This window comes from Salvelinus namaycush, chromosome 28 (assembly GCF_016432855.1).
Source record: "Salvelinus namaycush isolate Seneca chromosome 28, SaNama_1.0, whole genome shotgun sequence".
Taxonomy (NCBI): domain Eukaryota; kingdom Metazoa; phylum Chordata; class Actinopteri; order Salmoniformes; family Salmonidae; genus Salvelinus; species Salvelinus namaycush.
The window spans coordinates 19,227,449-19,252,868 of NC_052334.1; the positions used below are offsets into that span (position 1 = coordinate 19,227,449).

Genomic DNA, 25,420 nt, shown 5'->3' on the forward strand with positions numbered 1-25,420 from the left:
TATATGAAGCAAGATAACAAAATAGAAAATCAAACCGACAAACAGTCCCGTGTGGCACAACGACTACACGGAAGACAAACACCCACGAAACCCAGGCTGCCTAAGTATGATTCTCAATCAGGGACAACGATTGACAGCTGTCTCTGATTGAGAATCATACCCGGCCGAACACAAACATCCCAACATAGAAAATCAAACATAGACAAACCCACCCAACTCACGCCCTGACCAACTAAATAAATACAAGAAAAAGGAAAACAGGTCAGGAACGTGACAGTATAACTGACACTGTCTACCGATAGTGGCTAATAATTGAACATGATGCAAATTGTAAAAAAGAAATTAGGTGCAAAGTAATTTAATTAACTTCACTGGCCAAAAGGTGATATGTTGAAGTACCTAGCTCTTATCAATAGAGTGGTGGAATTATGAGGGAATTAAGTCAAGGTCAGAATAAGCCGTAAGTGTAGACACACCTCCACCACACCTTAATTTATTTGATCGCCACCCCAAACGACTAGCGAGTGAATAGCATGCTATTCTCATGCTTAATTTAAGGTCAGAATACCCGTAGAGAGAAGAGTGCATAAAAATGGAATTAGGTTCCATTTACGTGCGTTTAACTCGTGTCGGAATTACCCCCATAGTGGCTGGCTGCTAGGGTTGTTCAGTGTTGGGTTCAATCCAATGTTTTTTTTACAGTGAACATTCTGTAGTAAATTCTCTACAGCGAACATTTTGTAATAACCATGGATTAGCATGCATTTAGCATGTTTATCATTCACCTATTCTAAATGATATGCTATGCTACATTGACTGGAATGTGATCTAACGGCATAGTATGCTGTGTATGTGTGTAGGAGAAACCTGGAATGGGAACAGCAGGAGTCCGAGCCACTCGCATTAGATAGTATGTGTTTCGATCTAAACATCTGCTCACTCACAACTTTCACACCTTGTACATATTTAACACTTTTTTCAACATGTAGGAACAAAAACAACTGAGTGATAAGAACAGGGCTTGAATAGTGATATCAATATGTTATTTGATGAGTAACATGCCAGTGTCTGTGACTGTCCACAGCCAACTTTTCATCCATTTGACTCCAATGCCCATAGCCTTACTAATGCCTCTTTCTCTCCATCTATCTTCTTCTACAGGGCGCTGTGTGCTGCCTTCCCCCTCCACCTACTCTTCCTGATGCTGCTGGCTTGCCTGGTGCCTCTGTCTGAGGATGACTACAGCTGTGCCCTGTCCAACAACTTTGATCGTTCCTTCTACCCCATGCTGCACTATACCATCGGCCCCCCACCCACGAGACAACAACACCCACTCCCTGCCTTCGCATTTTCAAGTCCCCACTGTAGGAGGCCCGAAAAACACAGACTGGAGCCACTCCAAATGTTTTTTAAAAGTTCTCTAAAGTTTGAGGTATTTATGTAAACATATTTACATGTAATATATCTTGAGAGCTCATGAAGGTACGCAGCTCTGACATGAAAAGAAGTCATATCATTGGTTTAAAGTATTTTTATATTAAGCGAATACAGTATGTGTCCATTATTAACCATGTCAAGCTCTGTTTTCCACATACAAATGAATATTTCAAATGTTATTTTGATAGCTTTGTTTATCATTACAGATAATGTATACTCATAATAATGGCCCATGTAATGGTAAACTGCAATTAGTACCAAATGATCAGAGAACTGAGGATATTGATCATTTCCTACCATGACTACTGTTTTTATCATTTTACTTAGAACAACCAATTAAAATGGCGTCGGAAGAAATGGCAGCAGTTTTACGGGCGCCCAACCAATTGTGCTATTATGTGTTTTTTTTCGCGTTATTTGTAACTTATTTTGTACATAATGTTTCTGCAACCGTATCTTACGTCAAAAAAGAGCTTCTGGATATCAGGACAGCGATCACTCACCTCGGATTAGACAAATATTTTTTTCTTCAACAAACAAGACGCACAAGACATCCTCCAAACACCCGGCAGGGCCGACATCCCCATTATTTGCAAGGGGAAGCGACACAGGTACAGAGGACAAAGAGCCGGATGCCTGGTCAGGACCCAAAAAAGGCGAGTGGGAAAGCTGCTGTTACCGTCAATACTACTCGCCAACGTGCAATCATTGGACAATAAACTAGACGAGGTACGATCACGAATATCCTACCAATGGGACATCAAAAACTGTAATATCCTATGTTTCACGGAATCGGGGCTGAATGATGACATGGATATTCAGCTAGCGGGATACACGCTGCACCGGCAAGATAGAACAGCACACTCCGGTAAGACGAGGGGGGGGGGCGGGGGGTCTGTGCATATTTGTAAACAACAGCTGGTGCACGAAATCTAAGGAAGTCTTTAGATTTTGCTCGCCTGAAGTAGAGTATATTGTGATAAATTGCAGGCCACACTACTTGCCTAGAGAGTTTTCAGCTATACTTTTCGTGACTGTTTATTTACCACCACAAACAGATGCTGGCACTAAGACCGCACTCAGTCAGCTGTATAAGGAAATAAGCAAACAGGAAACCACTCACCCAGAGGCGGCGCTCCTAATGGCCGGAGACTTTAATGCAGGGAAACTTAAATCAGTTCTACCAAATGTCCATCAACATGTTGAATGTGCAACCAGAGGGAAAAAAATTCTAGATCACCTGTACTCCACACACAGAGACGCGTACAAAGCTCTCCCTCGCCCCCCATTTGGTAAATCCGACCACAACTCTATCCTCCTGATTCCTGCTTACAAGCAAAAATGAAAGCATCACTAAGCTAAGGATCCTGGGACTAAACATCTCCCTCTGCAACTGGATTCTGGACTTCCTGACGGGCCGCCCCCAGGTGGTGAGGGTAGGTAGCAACACTGCCACACTGATCCTCAACACTGGAGCTCCCGAGCGGTGCGTGCTCAGTCCCCTCCTGTACTCCCTGTTCACCCGCGACTGCATGGCCAGGCACGACTCCAACACCATCATTAAGTTTGCAGATGACACAACAGTGGTAGGCCTGATCACCGACAACGACGAGACTATAGGGAGGAAGTTAGAGACCTGACCGGGTGGTGCCAGAATAACAACCTATCCCTCAACATAACCAAGACTAAGGAGATTATTGTGGACTACAGGAAAAGGAGGACCGAGCACGCCCCCATTCTCATCGACGGGGCTGTAGTGGAGCAGGTTGAGAGCTTCAAGTTCCTTGGTGTCCACATCAACAACAAACTAGAATGGTCCAAACACACCAAGACAGCCGTGAAGAGGGCACGACAAAGCCTATTCCCCCTCAGGAAACTAAAAATATTTGGCATGGGTCCTGAGATCCTCAAAAGGTTCTACAGCTGCAACATTGAGAGCATCCTGACTGGCTGCATCACTGCCTGGTACGGCAACTGCTCGGCCTCTGACCGCAAGGCACTACAGACGGTAGTGCGTACGGCCCAGTACATCACTGGGGCTAAGCTGCCTGCCATCCAGGACCTCTACACCAGGCAGCGTCAGAGGAAGGCCCTAAAAATTGTCAAAGATCCCAGCCACCCCAGTCATAGACTGTTCTCTCTACTACCGCATGGCAAGCGGTACCGGAGTGCCAAGTCTAGGACAAAAAGGCTTCTCAACAGTTTTTACCCTCAAGCCATAAGACTCCTGAACAGGTAATCAAATGGCTACCCGGACTATTTGCATTGTGTGCCCCCCCTACCCCTCTTTTTACGCTGCTGCTACTCTCTGTTTATCATATATGCATAGTCACTTTAACTATACATTCATGTACATACTACCTCAATTGGGCCGACCAACCAGTGCTCCCGCACAGTGGCTAACCGGGCTATCTGCATTGTGTCCCACCCACCACCCGACAACCCCTCTTTTACGCTACTGCTACTCTCTGTTCATCATGTATTGTCACTTTAACCATATCTACATGTACATACTACCTCAATCAGCCTGACTAACCGGTGTCTGTATATAGCCTCTCTACTTTTATAGCCTCGCTACTGTATATAGCCTGTCTTTTTACTGTTGTTTTATTTCTTAACCTACCTATTGTTCACCTAATACCTTTTTTGCACTATTGGTTAGAGCCTGTAAGCCTGTTGTATTCTGCGCAGGTGACAAATAAACTTTGATTTGATTTGTGGATAGCACATTTTTGTACATATCGACTGAAAGCAATTTTGTTTTTTCTATTTGATTTAGATTCACGTACACTGTGATATGTAATTTTCACTGAATAATGGTAGGGCTCAACTGCAAACATGCCTTGCTGTAGTCAATGCTTTAGAAAATACTTGTTTTGTTTGAAAATATTTGAATCAGTTTACCAATGATTTTGTGTGTATGAGGGCATTCGTACATAATGGTAAATTATTGACGATTTGTGTGTCTGTTTGAAAGTGTGTAACCCAATCTCAACAGAGAGAAGCCTTGTGTGTTTGTAGGCCACACTGTGCTGGAGGGGTGTATCCTGTTTGTGTGGATATATCGAGTGCTGCTTAGAAACCATTTTAACACAGCAGCACTGATCAACATGATCGTCACAAAGAAGGTTTACTCATGTTTATAAATCAACAGTGGAATAATGATAGTGTCATGACTGTCCTGTGAGGATCCAAATAGGTCAGATCAGCTTGGCAATGGACGACATCAACCAGACCCTCTTTCATCCACAGAGGGGGAGGAGGGAGCTGGTGGGGGTTGACACCTCACGCCCTGTTGTAAATTAACCTGTCTGGCTCTGGCGTTCCGCCAGCGGAACTCCTCCCACATTCCACTGAAAAGGCAGAGCGCGAAATTCAAAATATATTTTTTTTAAATATTTAACTTTCACACATTAACAAGTCCAATACAGCAAATGAAAGGTACACATCTTGTGAATCCAGCCAACATGTCCGATTTTTAAAATGTTTTACAGCGAAAACAGCACGTATATTTATGTTAGCTCACCACCAAATACAAAAAAGGACAGACATTTTTCACAGCACAGGTAGCATGCACAAAGCCAACCTAACTAACCAAGAACCAACCAAACTAACCAACAAACAACTTCATCAGATGACAGTCTTATAACATGTTATTCAATAAATCTATGTTTTGTTCGAAAAATGTGCATATTTCAGGTATAAATCATAGTTTACATTGCAGCTACAATCAGAAATTGCACCGAAAGCAGCCATAATAATTACAGACACCAACGTCAAATACCTAAATACTCATCATAAAACATTTCTGAAAAATACATGGTGTACAGCAAATTAAAGACAAACATCTTGTGAATCCAGCCAATATTTCCGATTTTTTAAGTGTTTTACAGCGAAAACACAATATAGCATTATATTAGCTTACTACAATAGCCTACCACACTACTGCATTCATTCATCAAGGCACGTTAGCGATAGCGAATAAACCAGCAAGATATATAATTTTGACTAACCTTGATAAGCTTCATCAGATGACAGTCCTATAACATCAGGTTATACATACACTTATGTTTTGTTCGAAAATGTGCATATTTAGAGCTGAAATCAGTGGTTATACATTGTGCTAACGTTGTGCTAACGTAGCATCTTTTTCCCACAACGTCCGGATATTTTTCTGACACTTTTTCTGACACACATATTCTGACCAAATAGCTATTCATAAACATAACTAAAAAATACATGTTGTATAGGAAATGATAGATACACTAGTTCTTAATGCAATTGCCGTGTTAGAATTCTAAAAATAACTTCATTACGACATCCAGCTTAGGTATAGCGAGAGAGTACCCAAAAGCTGGGCGCAAACGACTAGTTCACATGTACGACAGATATATGAAATAACATCATAAAATGGGTCCTACTTTTGCTGATCTTTCATCAGAATGTTGTACAAGGGGTCCTTTGTCGGGAACAATCGTTGTTTGGATTTAGAACGGCCTTTTTCCCTCTCGATTTAGCAAGCACACTTGCCAAGTGGCGCGAATCTCTCCATGTCAACAAACGGAAGAGAACGGAACACGGCAAAACTCCCAAAAAAAATTCAATAATCTGATTAAACTATATTGAAAAAACATACTTTACGATGATATTGTCACATGTATCAAATAAAATCAAAGCCGGAGATATTAGTCGTCCATAACGGCAGCTTATCAGAAGGCAAATCCAGGTCCCTGCTCGCGCTCTCCAGAAAACAGGAAACTGGTGACACGTCATGCCAAGAGCTATAATTCGAGGCCAGATCAAGTTACACACTCAATTTCTTCTCTCACTGCTTGTCGACATCTAGTGGAAGACGTATGAAGTGCATCTAAACTAATAAACATCAAGGACTTTAATAGGCAGCCCCTAGAAGAGTGCATCGATTTCAGATTTTCCACTTCCTGTCAGGAAGTTTGCTGCAAAAGGAGTTCTGTTTTACTCACAGATATAATTCAAACGGTTTTAGAAACTAGAGAGTGTTTTCTATCCAATAGTAATAATAATATGCATATTGTACGAGCAAGAATTGAGTACGAGGCCGTTTAAATTGGGCACGATTTTCCCCCAAAGTGAAAACAGCGCCCTCTGTCCTCGACAGGTTAAAGGAGAGTAGATCCAGAGTATCCCTCTCCAAATTCACACAGAAATGTTCCTTTGTCTCCAGAGACTTTTCCCGCCGAAACGCTAACACTTTCTTAAGCGAATACTGGAAGAATATTTCTAACATAGAACGTGGGGAATGGTCAGAGGCGATTTACAGAGTAATAATGTCATATTATTTTGTGATTTCATAAAAAATGTTATAAAGGAAATACTGTAACTTGAAAAGTATATACACTATGTACGAATTCTCCATCCTTAACGTTGTGTTGGAAGTATAACAAAAGATTAAAGCATTTTTGTTTAGATATGAATGTGATTTTAGGAGCCATAAAAGATCATTTGTCTCCTATAAACTTTGCACAGTAAGTAGCCACATCACGAGTGAGGTCAGAGAGCTTGTCAGCCTGACGGAACCGCCCCTGTTGACCAGAGTGCATAAAGGTAAAGAAATGAACATTCAGACCAGACCAGGCGAGAAGCTCACCTCCTGGACAATCACTGATACAGTTGATTAGCTGTCTTAAGTAAAGTATCTAGAAAAGCAAATTTAAGTGGGACCATTCTACTACTCTTCAAACCGTCGTATTCTACTACTCTCATCACCCTTGAGAACCATCGACATGGATGTCTAGCTATCTTCAAATAAGCAGCATCAGGTGCGAATTGAAAGTAGAATAAACTCTGTAGTTCTGTTCAGGACTACACGACGGGTCACCGGATGCCGGGCGACGGCAGAGTAGAGCAACAGTAGAAGAGATGGGTAAATAACCCCTTTTGGACAATCAGAACCTTACAAACGTGCCACGGAAAGGCCCAACACCCTTCCTAAGAAGGCTTGGTTCAGACATAGATACACGGCGAACAAAGACATTTACATGTAAATACCTTCATGATTTCTTACTCCAAACGGGCGGCGGTTCGTGTGCAAAGTATATCATTACTGCGAGAGTAGATCTAAATGTACCAAAGTGTTATGTCTCTGTTCCTCCCTTTCTCTCTCTCACCCTCTCCATGTCTTTCGTAAAAAGCCACCATACTGTGTCAGTCCGCTAGGGACCTGTTTTAATGTATTAAGTATGTATGATAAGTAAAGACCTTTTAGAGTTTAATTCGGGAGATGGTAACTCTTTAATTTAAAAAATCTAACACAGCGGTTGCATTAAGAACTAATGTATCTTTCATATGCTGTCCAACCTGTATTTTTTAGTCAAGTTTATGATTAGTTATTGATTAGATTAGGTGCCTCTCCCAAGATTTCTCCCGACATTTTGTTTGCATTTTGGCTACTATTCATATTGTATAACCACGATTTGTGCCGCTAAATATGCACATTTTCGAACAAACCATATATGTATTGTGTAATTTGATGTTATAGGACTGTCATCTGAAGAAGTTTGAGAAGGTTAGTGAATAATTTTATATCTTTTGCTGGTTTATTCGTTATCGCTACTGTTGGCTTGAATCAATGCTGTTGTGTGGTTGGCTATTGTAGTAAGCTAATATAATGCTATATTGTGTTTTCGCTGTAAAACACTTAAAAAATCTGAAATATTGGCTGGATTCACAAGATCTTTGTCTTTCATTTGCTGTACACTGTGTATTTTTCATAAATGTTTTATGATGAGTATTTAGGTAATTCACGTTGGTCTCTGTAGTTATTCCAGCTGCTTTGATGAGATTTTGTGATGGTGGCTGCAATGTAAAACTATGATTTATACCTGAAATATGCACATTTTTCGAACAAAACATATGCTATACAATAAATATGTTATCGGACTGTCATCTGATGAAGTTGTTTCTTGGTTAGTGACTATTTATATCTTTATTTGGTCGAATTTGTGATAGCTACCTATGCAGTAAAAAAATAGTGGGAAAAAAAAGTTGAGTCTTTTGCTATCGTGGTTAGCTAATAGAAATACATATTGTGTCTTCCCTGTAAAACATTTTAAAAATCGGAAATGATGGCTGGATTCACAAGATGTGTATCTTTCATCTGGTGTCTTGGACTTGTGATTTCATGATATTTAGATGCTAGTATTTACTTGTGGCGCTATGCTAGGCCATGCTAGTCAGCTTTTTTACTGATGAGGGTGCTCCCGGATCCGGGATGAGTACCAAGTAAAAGTTAAACAACTGCTCTCGTACTGCACCAAATTCCTAATGGGTTAATTGTTACATTATTCATTTAATCGGGTAATAATTAAACATAGTTAGTTGATTAGATAAATGTGACCCGTTTCAAGAAACTAGGCGTATGTCGCAAGTCACGACTTCACAGAAGAGCCATTTTAATGTAGCTGACATTATTATTTGTATCCCACAGCTGTTTGATTCGCTAGTTAGAGCCTAATGTTAGCTAGCTAACATTGAACCTGGATGGTTAGCTCCCAGCATATTAATGCAGGGTAGTAATGACATGATTTGGCACTATGCTCATTGTTGTTTAACTAGCTAACATTAGCTGGCTGACTTGTCAGTTAACGTTACGTGGTGTGTGATCTTACACCCTGTTTACCTCGCTAGGTTCATTGTTTACCTAGCTAGCTAGCTACATGTCTTAATAATTTTAAAAATCTAACACAGCGGTTGCATTAAGAACTAATGTATCTTTCATTTGCTGTCCAACCTGTATTTTTTAGTCAAGTTTATGATTAGTTATTGATTAGATTAGGTGCCTCTCCCAAGATTTCTCCCGACATTTTGTTTGCATTTTGGCTACTATTCATATTGTATAACCACGATTTGTGCCGCTAAATATGCACATTTTCGAACAAACCATATATGTATTGTGTAATTTGATGTTATAGGACTGTCATCTGAAGAAGTTTGAGAAGGTTAGTGAATAATTTTATATCTTTTGCTGGTTTATTCGTTATCGCTACTGTTGGCTTGAATCAATGCTGTTGTGTGGTTGGCTATTGTAGTAAGCTAATATAATGCTATATTGTGTTTTCGCTGTAAAACACTTAAAAAATCTGAAATATTGGCTGGATTCACAAGATCTTTGTCTTTCATTTGCTGTACACTGTGTATTTTTCATAAATGTTTTATGATGAGTATTTAGGTAATTCACGTTGGTCTCTGTAGTTATTCTAGCTGCTTTGATGAGATTTTGTGATGGTGGCTGCAATGTAAAACTATGATTTATACCTGAAATATGCACATTTTTCGAACAAAACATATGCTATACAATAGATATGTTATCAGACTGTCATCTGATAAAGTTGTTTCTTGGTTAGTGACTATTTATATCTTTATTTGGTCGAATTTGTGATAGCTACCTATGCAGTAAAAAAATAGTGGGAAAAAAAAGTTGAGTCTTTTGCTATCGTGGTTAGCTAATAGAAATACATATTGTGTCTTCCCTGTAAAACATTTTAAAAATCAGAAATGATGGCTGGATTCACAAGATGTGTATCTTTCAACTGGTGTCTTGGACTTGTGATTTCATGATATTTAGATGCTAGTATTTACTTGTGGCGCTATGCTAGGCTATGCTAGTCAGCTTTTTTACTGATGAGGGTGCTCCCGGATCCGGGATGAGTACCAAGTAAAAGTTAAACAACTGCTCTCGTACTGCACCAAATTCCTAATGGGTTAATTGTTACATTATTCATTTAATCGGGTAATAATTAAACATAGTTAGTTGATTAGATAAATGTGACCCGTTTCAAGAAACTAGGCGTATGTCGCAAGTCACGACTTCACAGAAGAGCCATTTTAATGTAGCTGACATTATTATTTGTATCCCACAGCTGTTTGATTCGCTAGTTAGAGCCTAATGTTAGCTAGCTAACATTGAACCTGGATGGTTAGCTCCCAGCATATTAATGCAGGGTAGTAATGACATGATTTGGCACTATGCTCATTGTTGTTTAACTAGCTAACATTAGCTGGCTGACTTGTCAGTTAACGTTACGTGGTGTGTGATCTTACACCCTGTTTACCTCGCTAGGTTCATTGTTTACCTAGCTAGCTAGCTACATGTCTTAAAACCTTTTCTCAATAGGGGGTGCTGTTTTCACTTTGTAAAAATTTCGTTCCCAAATTAAACTGCCTCGTACTCAATTCTTTCTCGTATAATATGCATATTATTATTACTATTGGATAGAAAACACTCTCTAGTTTCTAAAACCGTTTGAATTATATCTGTGAGTAAAACAGAACTCAAGTTGGAGCAAACTTCCTGTGAGGAAGTAAGAAATCTGAAATAAGGCAGGCTGTTCTAGGGTCAGTTTATTAATTTGCACGTCTTCTATTGGTCGAGATGCACTGCATACGCCTTCCCCTAGATGTCAGCAAATAGTGAGAATTGGAATGGAGTTGCTAGGCCGATCTGAGGCCATATAAAGGGTCTTGGAACGTGGGGTGCAGTCTTTTCAACATTCGCCATGACGCAAGACAGACCTCAGGATGGCGTTCTGGAAAGCTCCCGTTAAAGGCCTTAGATATATCCGGCTCTGATTTTATTCGATATAGGTGTTAAGCTAAAGTGTATAACACGAGTTGAATATGGCCGGTGTCAGTAAACGTCTGCAAAAAAAGCGTACTGAAGTTGTTGCCAGCAGGGCTGGTTAGGCTGCTTTCATGTTATCCATAGGTAAACAAATCATCGGCCAGAGCGTCGAGTGTGCACTCTGAACGCTCCGACGGCGAAACGAGATGGGTGGGTCTAAAGCTTAAGAGGGTGTGAACGATACTGAATGGGTGTAGACAAAGAAGAGCTCTTCACTAGATACTAAAACATTCAAAGGCCATTTTCTCAAAAGTGAGTTTACAAGTTTATCAACTTTTAAAGCAGAATTACTTTCCCATTGTTCCTCAACAATGCTGTCTATGATATACCATTTTGTAGCTCTGAGTTTCTACTTTTATCCACTGTAAAAAACACAATTTCAAATTTTGCTACATAAGACCGAATCCAGGTTGTGAGTCACAAATAACAGTCATCAAATGAATGAAAGAAAAGTCACGACAATATTCAAGATGGAACTGATCAGCGAACAGTGTAAAACAATTAATTTACACTGATCCATTATTAGTGTAAATAGTCAAGTCACTCTGTACTGCTCAGTAGTACAATGGAACATAGAGAAAACAATGGTGTGTACAGTTAGATGTATTTTTTAATGCTTATTTATGGATGATGAATAGTTTGAAGTCATTTTTACTTAACAATTAACATTGTTTTCCATGATCTGTGCTCATGTCAATATAACTACATTCACATTTTACAGCTGCTTTTATTAAGATGTTTGGTTGAAATTCCATTGGGTCTAAAATGTCTCGATAACCCACATCCAGAGATTGTCATTTCTATAAATACAAACATGGCTTTGACATTGAACATCAGATAAACAGCACAAGCACCAAATCATTACAGGAGGGACAGAGCATGATCAAGATGCATAAGTACACTTACCAAAAACATATTTATAAGGAAATCACACAAAAAATACATTAATCAAAAATACGTCAATTCACTGTTACAAATCATATTTGTTCCATAGACCCAAAAATCTGAAAATGATAAAACTGACATTTACTTCACAATGACACATTCTGCAGTTTTTGTCAGTCTATTGAGAATGATGTCCACTGTCCCAGAGAGTGGACTTCGGTCAGATCCATCACTTGTCCTAGTGCTAGTCTGGCCTCTCGTTCAGTCCAGTCACCCCTGTAGGGTGCTGTCTCAGGAAGTCTCCACCCATGTCCCACGCTGTATACTGTCACTATCCCTCTCACTTAGGTATTCAGCTGGATGTACCTGGAGAAGGAGAACACATTGGATTATGATTCATGGAGTATTGGTAAATATACATTCTACGTCTTCAGTGGCTAACCCAACTTCATGAGTTACTTACTGCTCTCAAGCGTTTGGCTTACTGCTCTCAAGTGTTTGGGATGGTGGCTGTAGGGAATGTGGCTGGAACTGGGGGTCCACAGCAGAGGCTGGAACCTGGGTAGTGGCAGGGGCTTGGGCTGCTGGGAGCACGGTGAGGTCGTGATTAGAGGGGTCATGAGGTGCGGACATACGGCTTCCGTTGGTGAGCATTTCCAAGAGCAGGTCGGAGACCTGCACAATATTATTATTCTTCATGTCGGAGAGGTGCTTCATGCCTTTGCCACTAATGAGACAGTGGAGAGGAGGAGCATGGAAATGTAGTTTTGACAAACAACTAAAAACATACAAGTGTGCCACTTTGATCCAAAAAAGTGTTGATGAATGTCTGAACAGATAGTAACTAAGTAGAGTCTTAAGGCAGGCTATTTTTGCTGCTAGTGATACATAGCTGTAACTGGTGTAGCTGTAGTCTACCTGACGTGGCGGATGTCTGAGAGCAACATGAGGAGATGGGCCAGGCGGGCTGACTGCAGCTGGAAGGACAGGCCTTGTTTGGAGATGGCCCACACCAGGGCATCTGTCACTGAGTCCAACAGAAGCTGCAGCTTCCCCCTGCTCTCCAGATCCTCTGCCATCTCCGGAGAGGTAGAGCATATGTCTACAGGTGGACACAAACACCACATGTAAACTGACTTTTCATTTAGGGGGGAATTCCGACCCGAGTTAAGTGTATGTAAATGGAACATAATTACCTTTTTATGCACTTTTCTCTCTATGCGTATTTAGACCTTGAACTTAAGCATGAGTTTACAAAACATGCCAAGAGTGTGCAAAGCTGTCATCAAGGCAAAGGGTAGAAACTTTGAAGAATCTCAAATATAAAATATAACACTTTTTTGGTTAATACATATGTGTTATTTCATAGTTTTGAGGGCTTCACTATTATTCTTCAATGTAGAAAATAGTCCAAATAAAGACAACCCATGAATGAGTAGGTGTGTCCAAACTTTTGACTGGTACTGTATATATAGCCTTGTTGATTTGATGATGTTTAAGTTGATGTCACGATCGTCTTCTTTAGAAAGAGTGGACCAAGGCGCAGCGTGTGCAAAATACATCTTCTCTTTATTTTGCAGAAGAACAAACAAAACAACAAAATGACGAACGTGAAGCTATAAATGACTAAGTGCAAACATGCAACATAGACTAGACATAGACAATTACCCACAAACAGCTAAAGCCCATGGCTGCCTTAAATATGGCTCCCAATCAGAGACAACAATAACCAGCTGTCTCTGATTGAGAATCAATTCAGGCAACCATAGACTTTCCTAGACACCTACACTGAACACTAACCCATCTACTCTATTTAACCCCCTAAACCATACAACACCCTAGACAATACAAAAACACACAAACTTCCCCATGTCACACCCTGACCTAACTAAAATAATAATGAAAACAAAGATAACTAAGGCCAGGGTGTGACATAACCCCCCCCTTAAGGTGCGAACTCCGGGCGCACCAGCATAAAGTCTAGGGGAGGGTCTGGGTGGGCGTCTGTCCACGGTGGCGGCTCTGGCACTGGTCGTGGTCCCCACCCCACCATAGTCACTACCCGCTTTCGTAGCCTCCTCCAAATGGCCACCCTCCACCTTAACCCCACTGGATTAAGGGGCAGCACCGGACTAAGGGGCAGCACCAGGATAAGGGGCAGCACCAGGATAAGGGGCAGCACCAGGATAAGGGGCAGCACCAGGATAAGGGGCAGCTCCGGACTGAGGGACGGCAGCTCCGGACTGAGGGACGGCAGCTCCGGACTGAGGGACGGATCCTGGCTGGATGGCGGATCCTGGCTGGCTGGCTCTGGCGGATCCTGGCTGGCTGGCGGATCCTGGCTGGCTGGCTCTGGCGGATCCTGGCTGGATGACGGCTCTGGCGGATCCTGGCTGGACGGCTCTGGCGGATCCTGGCTGGACGGCTCTGGCTGCTCATGGCTGGCTGACGGATCTGGCTGCTCATGGCTGGCTGACGGATCTGGCTGCTCATGGCTGGCTGACGGATCTGGCTGCTCATGGCTGGCTGACGGATCTGGCTGCTCATGGCTGGCTGACGGATCTGGCTGCTCATGGCTGGCTGACGGATCTGGCTGCTCATGGCTGGCTGACGGATCTGGCTGCTCATGGCTGGCTGACGGATCTGGCTGCTCATGGCTGGCTGACGGCTCTGGCTGCTCATGTCTGGCGGAAGGCTCTGGCTGCTCATGTCTGGCGGAAGGCTCTGGCTGATCCTGTCTGGCGGAAGGCTCTGGCTGATCCTGTCTGGCGGAAGGCTCTGGCTGATCCTGTCTGGCGGAAGGCTTTGGCTGCTCCTGTCTGGCGGAAGGCTCTAGCGGCTCCTGTCTGGCGGAAGGCTCTGGCGGCTCCTGTCTGGCGGAAGGCTCTGGCGGCTCCTGTCTGGCGGACGGCTCTGAAGGCTCATGGCAGACGGGCGGCTTTGCAGGCTCAGTACAGACGGGCGGCTTTGAATACTCAGTACAGACGGGCAGTTCATGCGGCGCTTGGCAGACGGACAGTTCAGACGGCGTTGGGCAGACGGGCAGTTCAGGCGCCGTTGGGCAGACGGGCAGTTCAGGCGCCGTTGGGCAGACGGGCAGTTCAGGCGCCGTTGGGCAGACGGGCAGTTCAGGCGCCGTTGGGCAGACGGGCAGTTCAGGCGCCGTTGGGCAGACGGCAGACTCTGGCCGGCTGAGACGCACTGTAGGCCTGGTGCGTGGTGCCGGAACTGGAGGTACCGGGCTGAGGACACGCATCTCAGGGCTAGTGCGGGGAGAAGGAACAGGGCATGCTGGACCCTGGGGACGCACATTAGGCCTAGTGCGTGGTGCCGGAACTGGTGGTACCGGGCTGAGGACACGCATCTCAGGGCTAGTGCGGGGAGCAGCAACAGGACGCACAGGACTCTGGGGACACACAGGAGGCTTGGTGTGTGGTGTAGGCACTGGTGGTAAAGGGCTGGAGACACGCACCATAGAGCTAGTGCGTGGAGGAGGCACAGGGCTCTGAAGACGCACAGGAAGCCTGGTGCGTGGTGTAGGCACTGGTGGTACTGGGCTGGAGTGGGGAGGTGGCGCCGGAAATACCGGACCGTGCAGGCGTACTGGCTCCCTTGAGCACTGAGCCTGTCCAACCTTACCTGGTTGTATGCTCCCCGTCGCCCGACCAGTGAAGGGAGGTGGAATAACCCGCACCGGGCTATGTAGGCGAACCGGGGACACCATGCGTAAGGCTGGTGCCATGTAAGCCGGCCCGAGGAGACGCACTGGTGGCCAGATGCGTTGGACCGGCTTCATGACATCCGGCTCAACGCTCAATCTAGCCCGGCCGATACGTGGAGCTGGAATGTACCGAACCGGGCTATGCACGCGTACAGGAGACACCATGCGCTCTACTGCGTAACACGGTGTCTGCCCGTACTCTCGCTCTCCACGGTAAGTACAGGGAGTAGGCGCAGGTCTCCTACCTGACTTCGCCACACTCCCTTTAAGGCCCCCCCCAAGAAATTTTTGGGTTGTACTCACGGGCTTCCAGCCTTGCTTCCGTGCTGCCTCCTCATATCGCCTCCTCTCGGCTTTAGCTGCCTCCAGCTCTTCACGAGGGAGGCGATATTCTCCCGGTTGTGCCCAAGGTCCCTTACCATCCAGTATCTCCTCCCATGTCCATGAATCCTGTGTAGGTGGGTCCTGTTGCCACTTGACACGCCGCTTGGTCCTAGATTGGTGGGTAATTCTGTCACGATCGTCTTCTTTAGAAAGAGTGGACCAAGGCGCAGCGTGTGCAAAATACATCTTCTCTTTATTTTGCAGAAGAACAAACAAAACAACAAAATGACGAACGTGAAGCTATAAATGACTAAGTGCAAACATGCAACATAGACAATTACCCACAAACAGCTAAAGCCTATGGCTGCCTTAAATATGGCTCCCAATCAGAGACAACAATAACCAGCTGTCTCTGATTGATAATCAAGTCAGGCAACCATAGACTTTCCTAGACACCTACACTGAACACTAACCCATCTACTCTATTTAACCCCCTAAACCATACAACACCCTAGACAATACAAAAACACACAAACTTCCCCATGTCACACCCTGACCTAACTAAAATAATAATGAAAACAAAGATAACTAAGGCCAGGGTGTGACAGTTGAAATAGTGATGGAATAGCGATGTTCCTGTTGTCTTTGTGCTGACTTGCGATAACTCTGTGGTTGTAAATCAGTAGTTGTTAAGTTAACTGTCAAAAAAATGTACTTGCTTGGCCATGCTGCAGGAGATAACTGTTTGTATGCAATATTTGCTTTGTGAACTTCACCAGACAGATTATGCTCAGTTTTGTGATGAAACAAAGGTATGTGTAGAGAAATTTGTTTGGTATGTGTGACTGTTGTCTTTTTGTTATCACGGCCTTATTGTATATGTCGCGTATGAACGAATGGGTTATAGAGCAAACAACGCAATTATCACAACATAGGTTGTAATATGTATTTTTTACTGGCTTGGCGTGGCTTCCTCAGTGATTTTACTCAAACACCGCTACTGACCGTCAGATTTGTGACCCGTTTCAGTAAACTAGGCATATGACGCAGGTCACTACTTCACAGGAGAGCCATTTGAACGCAATGTTTTAAATCAAATGTTTTTTGGCAGAAATGCCTTCTGGAACATGTGAACTTTCATGTACCTTAAAACTTCTTTGATTGATGTCTGTGAGTATAACAGAACTCATATGGCAGGCAAAAAGCTGAGAAGAAATCCAAACAGGAAGTGGGAAATCTGAGGTTGGTCGATTTTTAACCCAGCCCCTATTGAATACACAGTGGGATATTGGTAATGTTGCACTTCCTAAGGCTTCCACTAGATGTCAACAGTCTGTAGAACCTTGAATGAGGCTTCTACTGTGATGCGGAGCCGGATGGGAGCTGTTTGAGTCAGTGGTCTGGCAGAGAGCCAGGTTCTGGGCATGAGCATTTCACATGATAGCAACCTGCGTTCCATTGCTTCTCTACAGACAAAGGAATTCTCCGGTTGGAACGTTATTGAATATTTATGATAACAACATCCTAAAGATGTATTCAATACTTAGTGTGACAAGTTTCTTCGACCTGTTATATAACTTTTTGAAGGTTTTGTCCGACGTTCGGCTGGACCTGCACGAGCGTTTGGATTTGTGTACTAAACGTGCTAACAAAAGTAGCTACTTGGACATAAATAATGGAAATTATCGAACAAAACAAACAGTTATTGTGGAACTAGGATTCCTGGGAGTGCATTCTAATGAAGATCATCAAAGGTAAGGGAATATTTATAATGTTATTTTTGATTTCTGTTGACTCCAACATGGCGGATAATTTCATTTTCTTCTGACCGCCGTCTCAGATTATTGCATGGTTTGCTTTATCCATAAAGTGTTTTTGAAATCTGACACAGCGGTTGCATTAAGAACAAGTGTATCTTTAATTCTACGCAAAACATGTATCTTTCATCAAAGTTTATGATGAGTATTTATGTTATTTGACGTGGCTCTCTGCAATTTCTCCGGATATTTTGGAGGCATTTCTGAACATGGCACCAATGTAAACTGAGGTTTTTGGATATAAATATGAAGATCATCAAAGGTTAGTGATTAATTTTATCTCTATTTCTGCTTTTTGTGACTCCTGTCTTTGGCTGAAAAATTGCTGTGTTTTTCTGTGGTTTTGCGGTGACCTAACATAATCGTTTGTGGTGCTTTAGCCGTAAAGCCTATTTGAAATCGGACACTTTGGTGGGATTAACAACAAGATTACCTTTAAAATGGTATAATATACATGTACTGTATGTTTGAGGAATTTTAATTATGAGATTTCTGTTGTTTGAATATGGCGCCCTGCACTTTCACTGGCTGTTGTCATATCATCCCGTTAACAGGATTGCAGCCATAAGAAGTTGACAGGCAGGTGGAAGCCTGCTTGACAGGGACGCTAAGCTGCTAGCCATTAAGCTAACGACGTCTTGCAATGGAACCATCTTTGTCTGGAGAAATAAATGAACGGTTCAAGCACTGTAGAAGCTAAATCTACTACGCTTTGTTTCGGGACAAACCAGATCACTCCAATGCGGCAATGGTCTACTTGCCGAGAATTATAGGCTTACGGTGGCTTCCTTGATCACGCAGGTCTCCAGCCTACGTAAGAAACTGGGGAAAACAGAGTGGAATGTTTACATTTTCTATGCTGGTGGCTGGACGACATTCACGCTTGTTGGATGCATCTCCGCCTTGTCGTTTGTCGTTATCCGACTTGCCGGTGTTGCCCGGAGCTCCCCCGTCTGATAGCAGAGTCGAAGGAGCCCGGCAAGAGGAGCAAGGCAATCAACGATGATGGCATAACACGAGCCATGGAAGCCGAAGACTGCGGACTCCCGCAAAGCAGTCTATACTCCCAACGAGAGCAGATACAAACAACAAAGTTTCGCCGTCCTGGAGCCTGATCTTCCTGCACCTTCGTCGCTGGGGGTATCTGCGGCCGCAGTGCCTAATACTACGATTTCGAAGTCAATGTTGGCAACCTTCCGTACCTGGTCTGGATCGAGCAGGGCTTCTCCATCTGTCGAACGCCTGCACCAAGCGTCGGGAGCAACGGCCTCAAGTTATCCTGCCTCTTGCCCGTCCATAAAAGGTTCTCCGAATTCTGTGAAGCATGGGAGTCGGCGGATTTCCTCATCCTTCTCGCCAGCTGTGATTTTGGGCAGCTCCATGGTAATAAATATGACTGTTGCTGGTGAAAAAACAATGTCCTACAAACAATGGCCAATATGCCGCGTCTGGGGGCTGTTCTACGCACGACGCAACACGGCGTGCCGGGATACAGGCCTTGGCTGTGGTGTGTAGGCAATATACCACAAGAGGTGGCGAGAGGTGCCTTATTGCTATTGAGGCTGGTTGTCGGCGTAGTTAGAGCGGTAAATATTAGTGCTTTGTCGTGCCCGTGGTGTACAATCTGATGTACCACGCCTCTCAGCCGTCAGCGTTCAGGGCTCGAGCGACCTGGTTTATTATTCTATATAAGCTATTTACACTACCTTTTATATTCTTGATCCTAATGATATAGGCCTAGGTGTAAAACAGCTGAGGTGATAGAGCAATGATCCTGCAATAAAAACAAAAAGTGTGTGGGTTGTTCTGGATTGTCAGTACTGCATGTATTCTTGGCTATCGTGCCATGGCTGTGTCAGGGTCGATTGTAAGTCAAACTTAAGTGTGACTTTATGGGTAGTGTTATGCCTAAAACTCACTTTTAGTTGCAGTCATTAGCGGCCGTTAGAATCTATGTTCCCTTTTCCTTCATCCTTTTTTGTCGGAATTAAACAGGATATAATGAGGACTACATGAAATGTGTCTTGTATGTAATGGACATAAAGAACTGGTTACAATAGTAATACATTTTTACCTGCTGCAATAGTTTGTGTCGGGGGCTAGGGTCAGTCTGTTATATCTGGAGTATTTCTCCTGTCTTATCCGGTGTCCTGTGTGAATTTAAGTATGCTCTCTAATTCTCTTTCTCTCTTTCTCTTTCTTCCTTTCTCTCGGAGGACCTTAGCCCTAGGACCATGCATCAGGACTACCTGGTCTGATGAGTCCTTGCTGTCCCCAGTCCACCTGGTCGTGCTGCTGCTCCAGTTTCAACTGTTCTGCCTGCGGCTATGGAACCCTGACCTGTTCACCGGACTAGCTACCTTGTCCCAGACCTGCTGTGTTCAACTCTCTAGAGACAGCAAGAGTGGTAGAGATATAATGATCGGCTATGAAAAGCCAACTGACATTTACTCCTGAGGGGCTGACCTGTTGCACCCTCTACAACCACTGTGATTATTATTATTTGACTCTGTTGGTCATCTGTGAATATTTGAACATCTTGGCCATGTTCTGTTATAATCTCCACTTGGCACAGCCAGAAGAGGACTGGCCACCCCTCATAGCCTGGATCCTCTCTAGGTTTCTTCCTAGGTTCCGGCCTAGGAAGAAGGTTCCGGCCTAGGAAGTTTTTTCTAGCCACCGTGCTTCTGCACCTGCATTGCTTGCTGTTTTGGGTTTTAGGCTGGGTTTCTGTACAGCACTTTGTCAGCTGATGTAAGAAGGGCTTTATAAATACATTTTATTGATTGATTGAACCTACAAATATAGATGAGGTTGGGTGGGAAAAGAACTGGGAGGGAGAAATATATTTTTGTCATGGGCAAAGAAACTCAAAAGGGGTAATTATACTAATTAATAAAAATGTTGATCCGATTGTGCAAACTGTGCAAACAGTTCCTCAAGGAAGATGGATTATTTTTGATATGCTATTGGACCAAAACCAGATCTGGCTAATTGATCTATATGGGCCAAATAATGATGATCAACACCTCTTCCAAAATATACACTACCGTTCAAAAGTTTGGGGCCACATAGAAATGTCCTTGTTTTTGAAAGAAAATCAGTTTTTGTCCATTAAAATAACATCAAATTGATCAGAAATAGCACAGCTGAAAACTGTTGTCCTGATTTAAGGAAGCAATAAAACTGTCCATCTTTAGACTAGTTGAGTATCTGGAGCATCAGCATTTGTGGGTTCGATTACAGGCTCAAAATGGTCAGAAACAAAGACCTTTCTTCTGAAACTCATCAGTCTATTCTTGTTCTGAGAAATGAAGGTTATGCCATGCGAAAAATTGCCAAGAAACTGAAGATCTCTTACAACGCTGTGTACTGCTTCCTTCACAGAACAGCGCCAACTGGCCCTAACCAGAATAGAAAGAGGAGTGGGAGGCCCCGTTGCACAACTGAGCAAGAGGACAAGTACATTAGAGTGTCTAGATTGAGAAACAGATGCCTCACAAGTCCTCAACTGGAAGCCAGCTTCATTAAATAGTACCCGCAAAACACCAGTCTCAACGTCAACAGTGAAGAGGATGCTCCGGGATGCTGGCCTTCCAGAAGGACAACCATCTCTGCAGCACTCCACCAATCAGGCCTTTATGGTAGAGTTGCCAGACGGAAGCCACTTCTCAGTAAAAAGTCACATAACAGCCCTCTTGGAGTTTGCCAAAAGGCACCTAAAGGACTCAACATTTAGGACTCAACACCTAAAGGAACAAGATTCTCTGGTCTGATGAACCAAAATTAAACTATTTTGCCTGAATGCCAAGTGTCACGTCTGGAGGAAAACTGGCACCATCCCTACGGTGAAGCATGGCGGTGGCATTATCATGCTGTGGGGATGTTTTTCAGGGACAGGGACTGGGAGACAAGTCAGGATCAAGGGAAAGATGAACTGAGCAAAGTACAGAGGGACCCTTGATGAAAATCTGTTCCAGTGCGCTCGGGACCTCAGTCTGGGGCAAAGGTTCATCTTCCAACAGGACAACTACCCTAAGCACACAGCCAAGACAACGCAGGAGTGGCTTCGGGAGAATTCTCTGAATGCCTTTGAGTGGCCCAGCCAGAGCCCGAACTTGAATACGATCGAATATCTCTGCAGAGACCTAAAAATAGCTGTGCAGTGATCCAACCCCATCCAACCTGACAGAGCTTGAGAGGATCTGCAGAGAAGAACGAAACCCACATACAGGTGTGCCTAGCTTGTATTGCCATACCCAAGAAGAATCGAGGTCGTAATTGCTGCCAAAGGTGCTTCAAGAAAGTACTGAGATGTAAATGTGATAATTTTTTCCTTTTTAATACATTTGCTAAAATGTCTAAAAACCTGTTTTTGCTTTGTCATTATGGAGTATTTTGTGTAGATTGATTGTGGGAAATAAACAATTTAATCAATTTTAGAAAAAGGCTGTAATGTAACAAAATTTGAAAAAGTCAAGGGGTCTGAAAACTTTTCGAATGCACTGTACATAATTAGGCACTCACATCCTTTGAACTGAACAACGCTAGCTAGCTAGCAAAAACAACCTCACATATAGGTAGTATACTGCACCTCAAACAATTTTCTGAGTTGGATTTCTAAGGAAATCTTGGTATAATTCAGAGGGAGAGCAATAGCTCTGCTTCCTGACCTTCATCAGAGGAAGGAACAGAAAATAATCGGATCTCGGCTTAACAGACACAGCAACCCAGAGCAGACAGCCGATCAGAGATGAGGACTGGTTTACAACATTCTGGACAATAGTAGCTTTCAAATGAAAGCAAGGTTTGATCATTTTGTCATCCTTGGCCCTGCAACGCTGTCACAGAGAGGTTCACCCTGAAGGACAGATGAATGGACTTCATTTACAAGTAAAGTTAAGCCTAAATACTTTGCAATTTGCGGGTTAGGTTACTGTTGAATGAACATGAAACATAAAAATAGACAACATCCCTTTGATGCATTTGATTTATCAAGCTAGAATTTTGTTTTGATGAGACACTTTTAATCTTTTGAACTGCATTTTTTGTTGATATGGACATTACGTTAGAACTTTATTTATTATATATGTGTGTGTATAATAATATTTCACATAATGTTATTATTATTATTATCATGTGTGTATGTGCATGATGCATGCGGTTCATTGGAAGAATTTTATATCCATTCTGAAAGGCTAAGGAGTTTGCATTGCAAACTACAAGAATTAAATGTGTGCTTATATTGGTATTTTAGTGCCACCTATTGGTTATACATTTTGTCGGATGATATGAAATATTCCACCATCAGAGGCTATTGCTTGTGTATCTTGGCTACAGTGGTACTGTACTTACATTTAGTGAAAATTGTTTGTCAATTTCGGTTAATAGCCTATGTCACTGGATGTTGGAGCTATCTGTTGTATGGTGAACTCGGGCTTCATCAAGGTTTATTTAAGAGTAAATCTGGCTTTGATAATAGCCAGTGCCTACCCAGCCTCCGATCTCACCACATGTCACTGTACAGAAGTACTGATCATTTGACTTACTGGAGTTGAGGAGAATCATGGCTTTCAGACAGACATACTCCTCTCTCTGGAGATTCAGCTCTCGAAACCTGGTGGTGGCTGCCAGTAGCTTGTCAAATATAATCACGATGCCCTTCACACAGTTCCCCTCTTCCCTACAAGCACACAGTCACACACAGAGTGAAAGAGACATATTATACATATTGTATAACACACACTCACAGACATGTACACTTGTGTAACAGTTCAGACATGTAAACTCAAAGATTGGCAAATAGATATAGCAGCACATGTGCACACCTACTATACTCAAAAGCCATGCACCTCCTTAGACAAGTATTACAGACACTCACATATAGACACACACTCACATATATACAGGCCAACGGGCCTGCCTAGAATTAAGGCGCTTGGCAGTGCATTCTAAATTCTTATGATTGGTCCACACCAAAAATGTATGTTCCGCCCCTTCCAGCCAATGCCTCCACTCCGATGCAATCTTGACCGCCGGAAGTTCCCGATTACCTACGTCATAGTTTCTCTCAGCGGGGTTGAGACAATGGGACAGGAAGGCAAAGGGATGCAGCTTTTGGTCCTGGGCAGACCGCTGGGACAGGACGGCCCCCACTCCAATGTCAGAAGCGTTGACCTCAACCACAAACTGACAGACGGATGAGGATGGGGGCGATAGTAAACCGACGCTTGAGGTCCAAAAACGCCCTGTCAACAGCTGGAGACCATGTGAACAGCACCTTAGGAGAAGTGAGTGCAGAGAGGGGAGCCGCCAGGGTGCAGTAGCCTGAATGAAGCGGCGGTAGAAATGTTCAAATCCCAGGAAACGCTGCAGCTACACTCTGGATGTAGGTTGCGGCCAATCCACCACCACTCTCACCTTTTCAGGAACCATCTGAACACTCCCTTCAGTGATGATGTATCCCAGAAAGGAGATAGTGGAGTGGTGGAATTCGCACTTCTCAGCTTTCACAAACAACTAGTTCTCTAGGAGGCTCTGAAGGACTTGACGGACATGGAGGACGTGTTCTTGAGCAGAACGGGAGAAAACAAGGATGTCGTCGAGATAGACAAACAGAGATCTATTCATCATGTCATGGAGCACATCATTGACCAGGGCCTGGAACACTGCTTGAGCGTTGGTGAGTCCAAACGGCATGACCAGGTGCTCATTGTGTCCACTAGCTGTGTTGAAGGCCGTCTTCCACTCGTCTCCTTTGCATATCTGAACTAGATGGTAGGCATTCCGAAGGTCCAACTTGGAAAAGATGGTTGTCCCCTGGAGAGGTTCAAAAGCCGAGGAGGGGAGTGGTAGAGGGTAGCGATTCTTCACCGTGATGTCATTGAGGACCCGGTAGTCGATACATGGACGCTGTGGTCCTCTTTTCCCACAAAGAAGAACTCTGTGCCGGGCAGGGGAAGCAAAAGTATGAATGCTCCCAGCAGCCAGAAAGTCCTCAATGTACTCTTCCATGGCCTTGGTCTCAGGGCCAGACAGGGAATATAGTCACACACGAGGCGGTGTTGTGCCCGGGAGGAGATCAATAGCGCAATCGTAGGGACGATGCGGAGGGAGGAGCGCAAGCCTTGCTGAACACCTCCAGGAGGTCCTGGTATTCCCGGGGAATGCTGCGCCTGAAGGCAATGTGAGTGGCAGAACGGGCTCCAACCCAGGATAGAACCAGTGGTCCAGTCAATAACGAGGTTGTGCCTCTGGAGCCATGAGAATCACAAAACAACAGGAGCATGGGGAGATTCAATGAGAAGAAGCTGTGTGGACTCACTGTGATTACCCGACACACGCAGGTTAATGGGCACCGTACTATGAGGGACCCTGCATATGGTACGTCCGTCCAGTGCTCTGGCATCCATGGGAACAGAGAGGAGTTGTGTGGAGATACCCAGCTCTGATACCAGAGTAGCGTCCATAAAACTCAGCTCCAGAGTCAATGAGCACTCTGAGAGATTTAGATGGGTCACCCCACAGCAGGATAACATGGAAGAGAGTACGAGTAATGGGAGTAAGAAAACTCCCAGT

The 25,420-nt window shown here is 43.6% G+C and overlaps 1 protein-coding gene across 1 annotated transcript in view; it reads right to left on the reverse strand.

Annotated features, from left to right (window-relative positions):
• Positions 1 to 12,332: 12,332 nt before the first annotated feature.
• Positions 12,333 to 25,420, reverse strand: part of LOC120023246 (estrogen receptor beta-like) — a 39,567-nt gene continuing 26,479 nt past the window's right edge. Inside the window, exons 6-9 of the mRNA XM_038967291.1 lie at positions 23,392 to 23,525; positions 12,899 to 13,082; positions 12,466 to 12,707; positions 12,333 to 12,346 (exon numbers count right to left, since the gene is read on the reverse strand). Of these exons, the coding sequence (XP_038823219.1) occupies positions 12,333 to 12,346; positions 12,466 to 12,707; positions 12,899 to 13,082; positions 23,392 to 23,525 (574 nt within the window). The remainder of the gene's footprint in view (positions 12,347 to 12,465; positions 12,708 to 12,898; positions 13,083 to 23,391; positions 23,526 to 25,420) is intronic.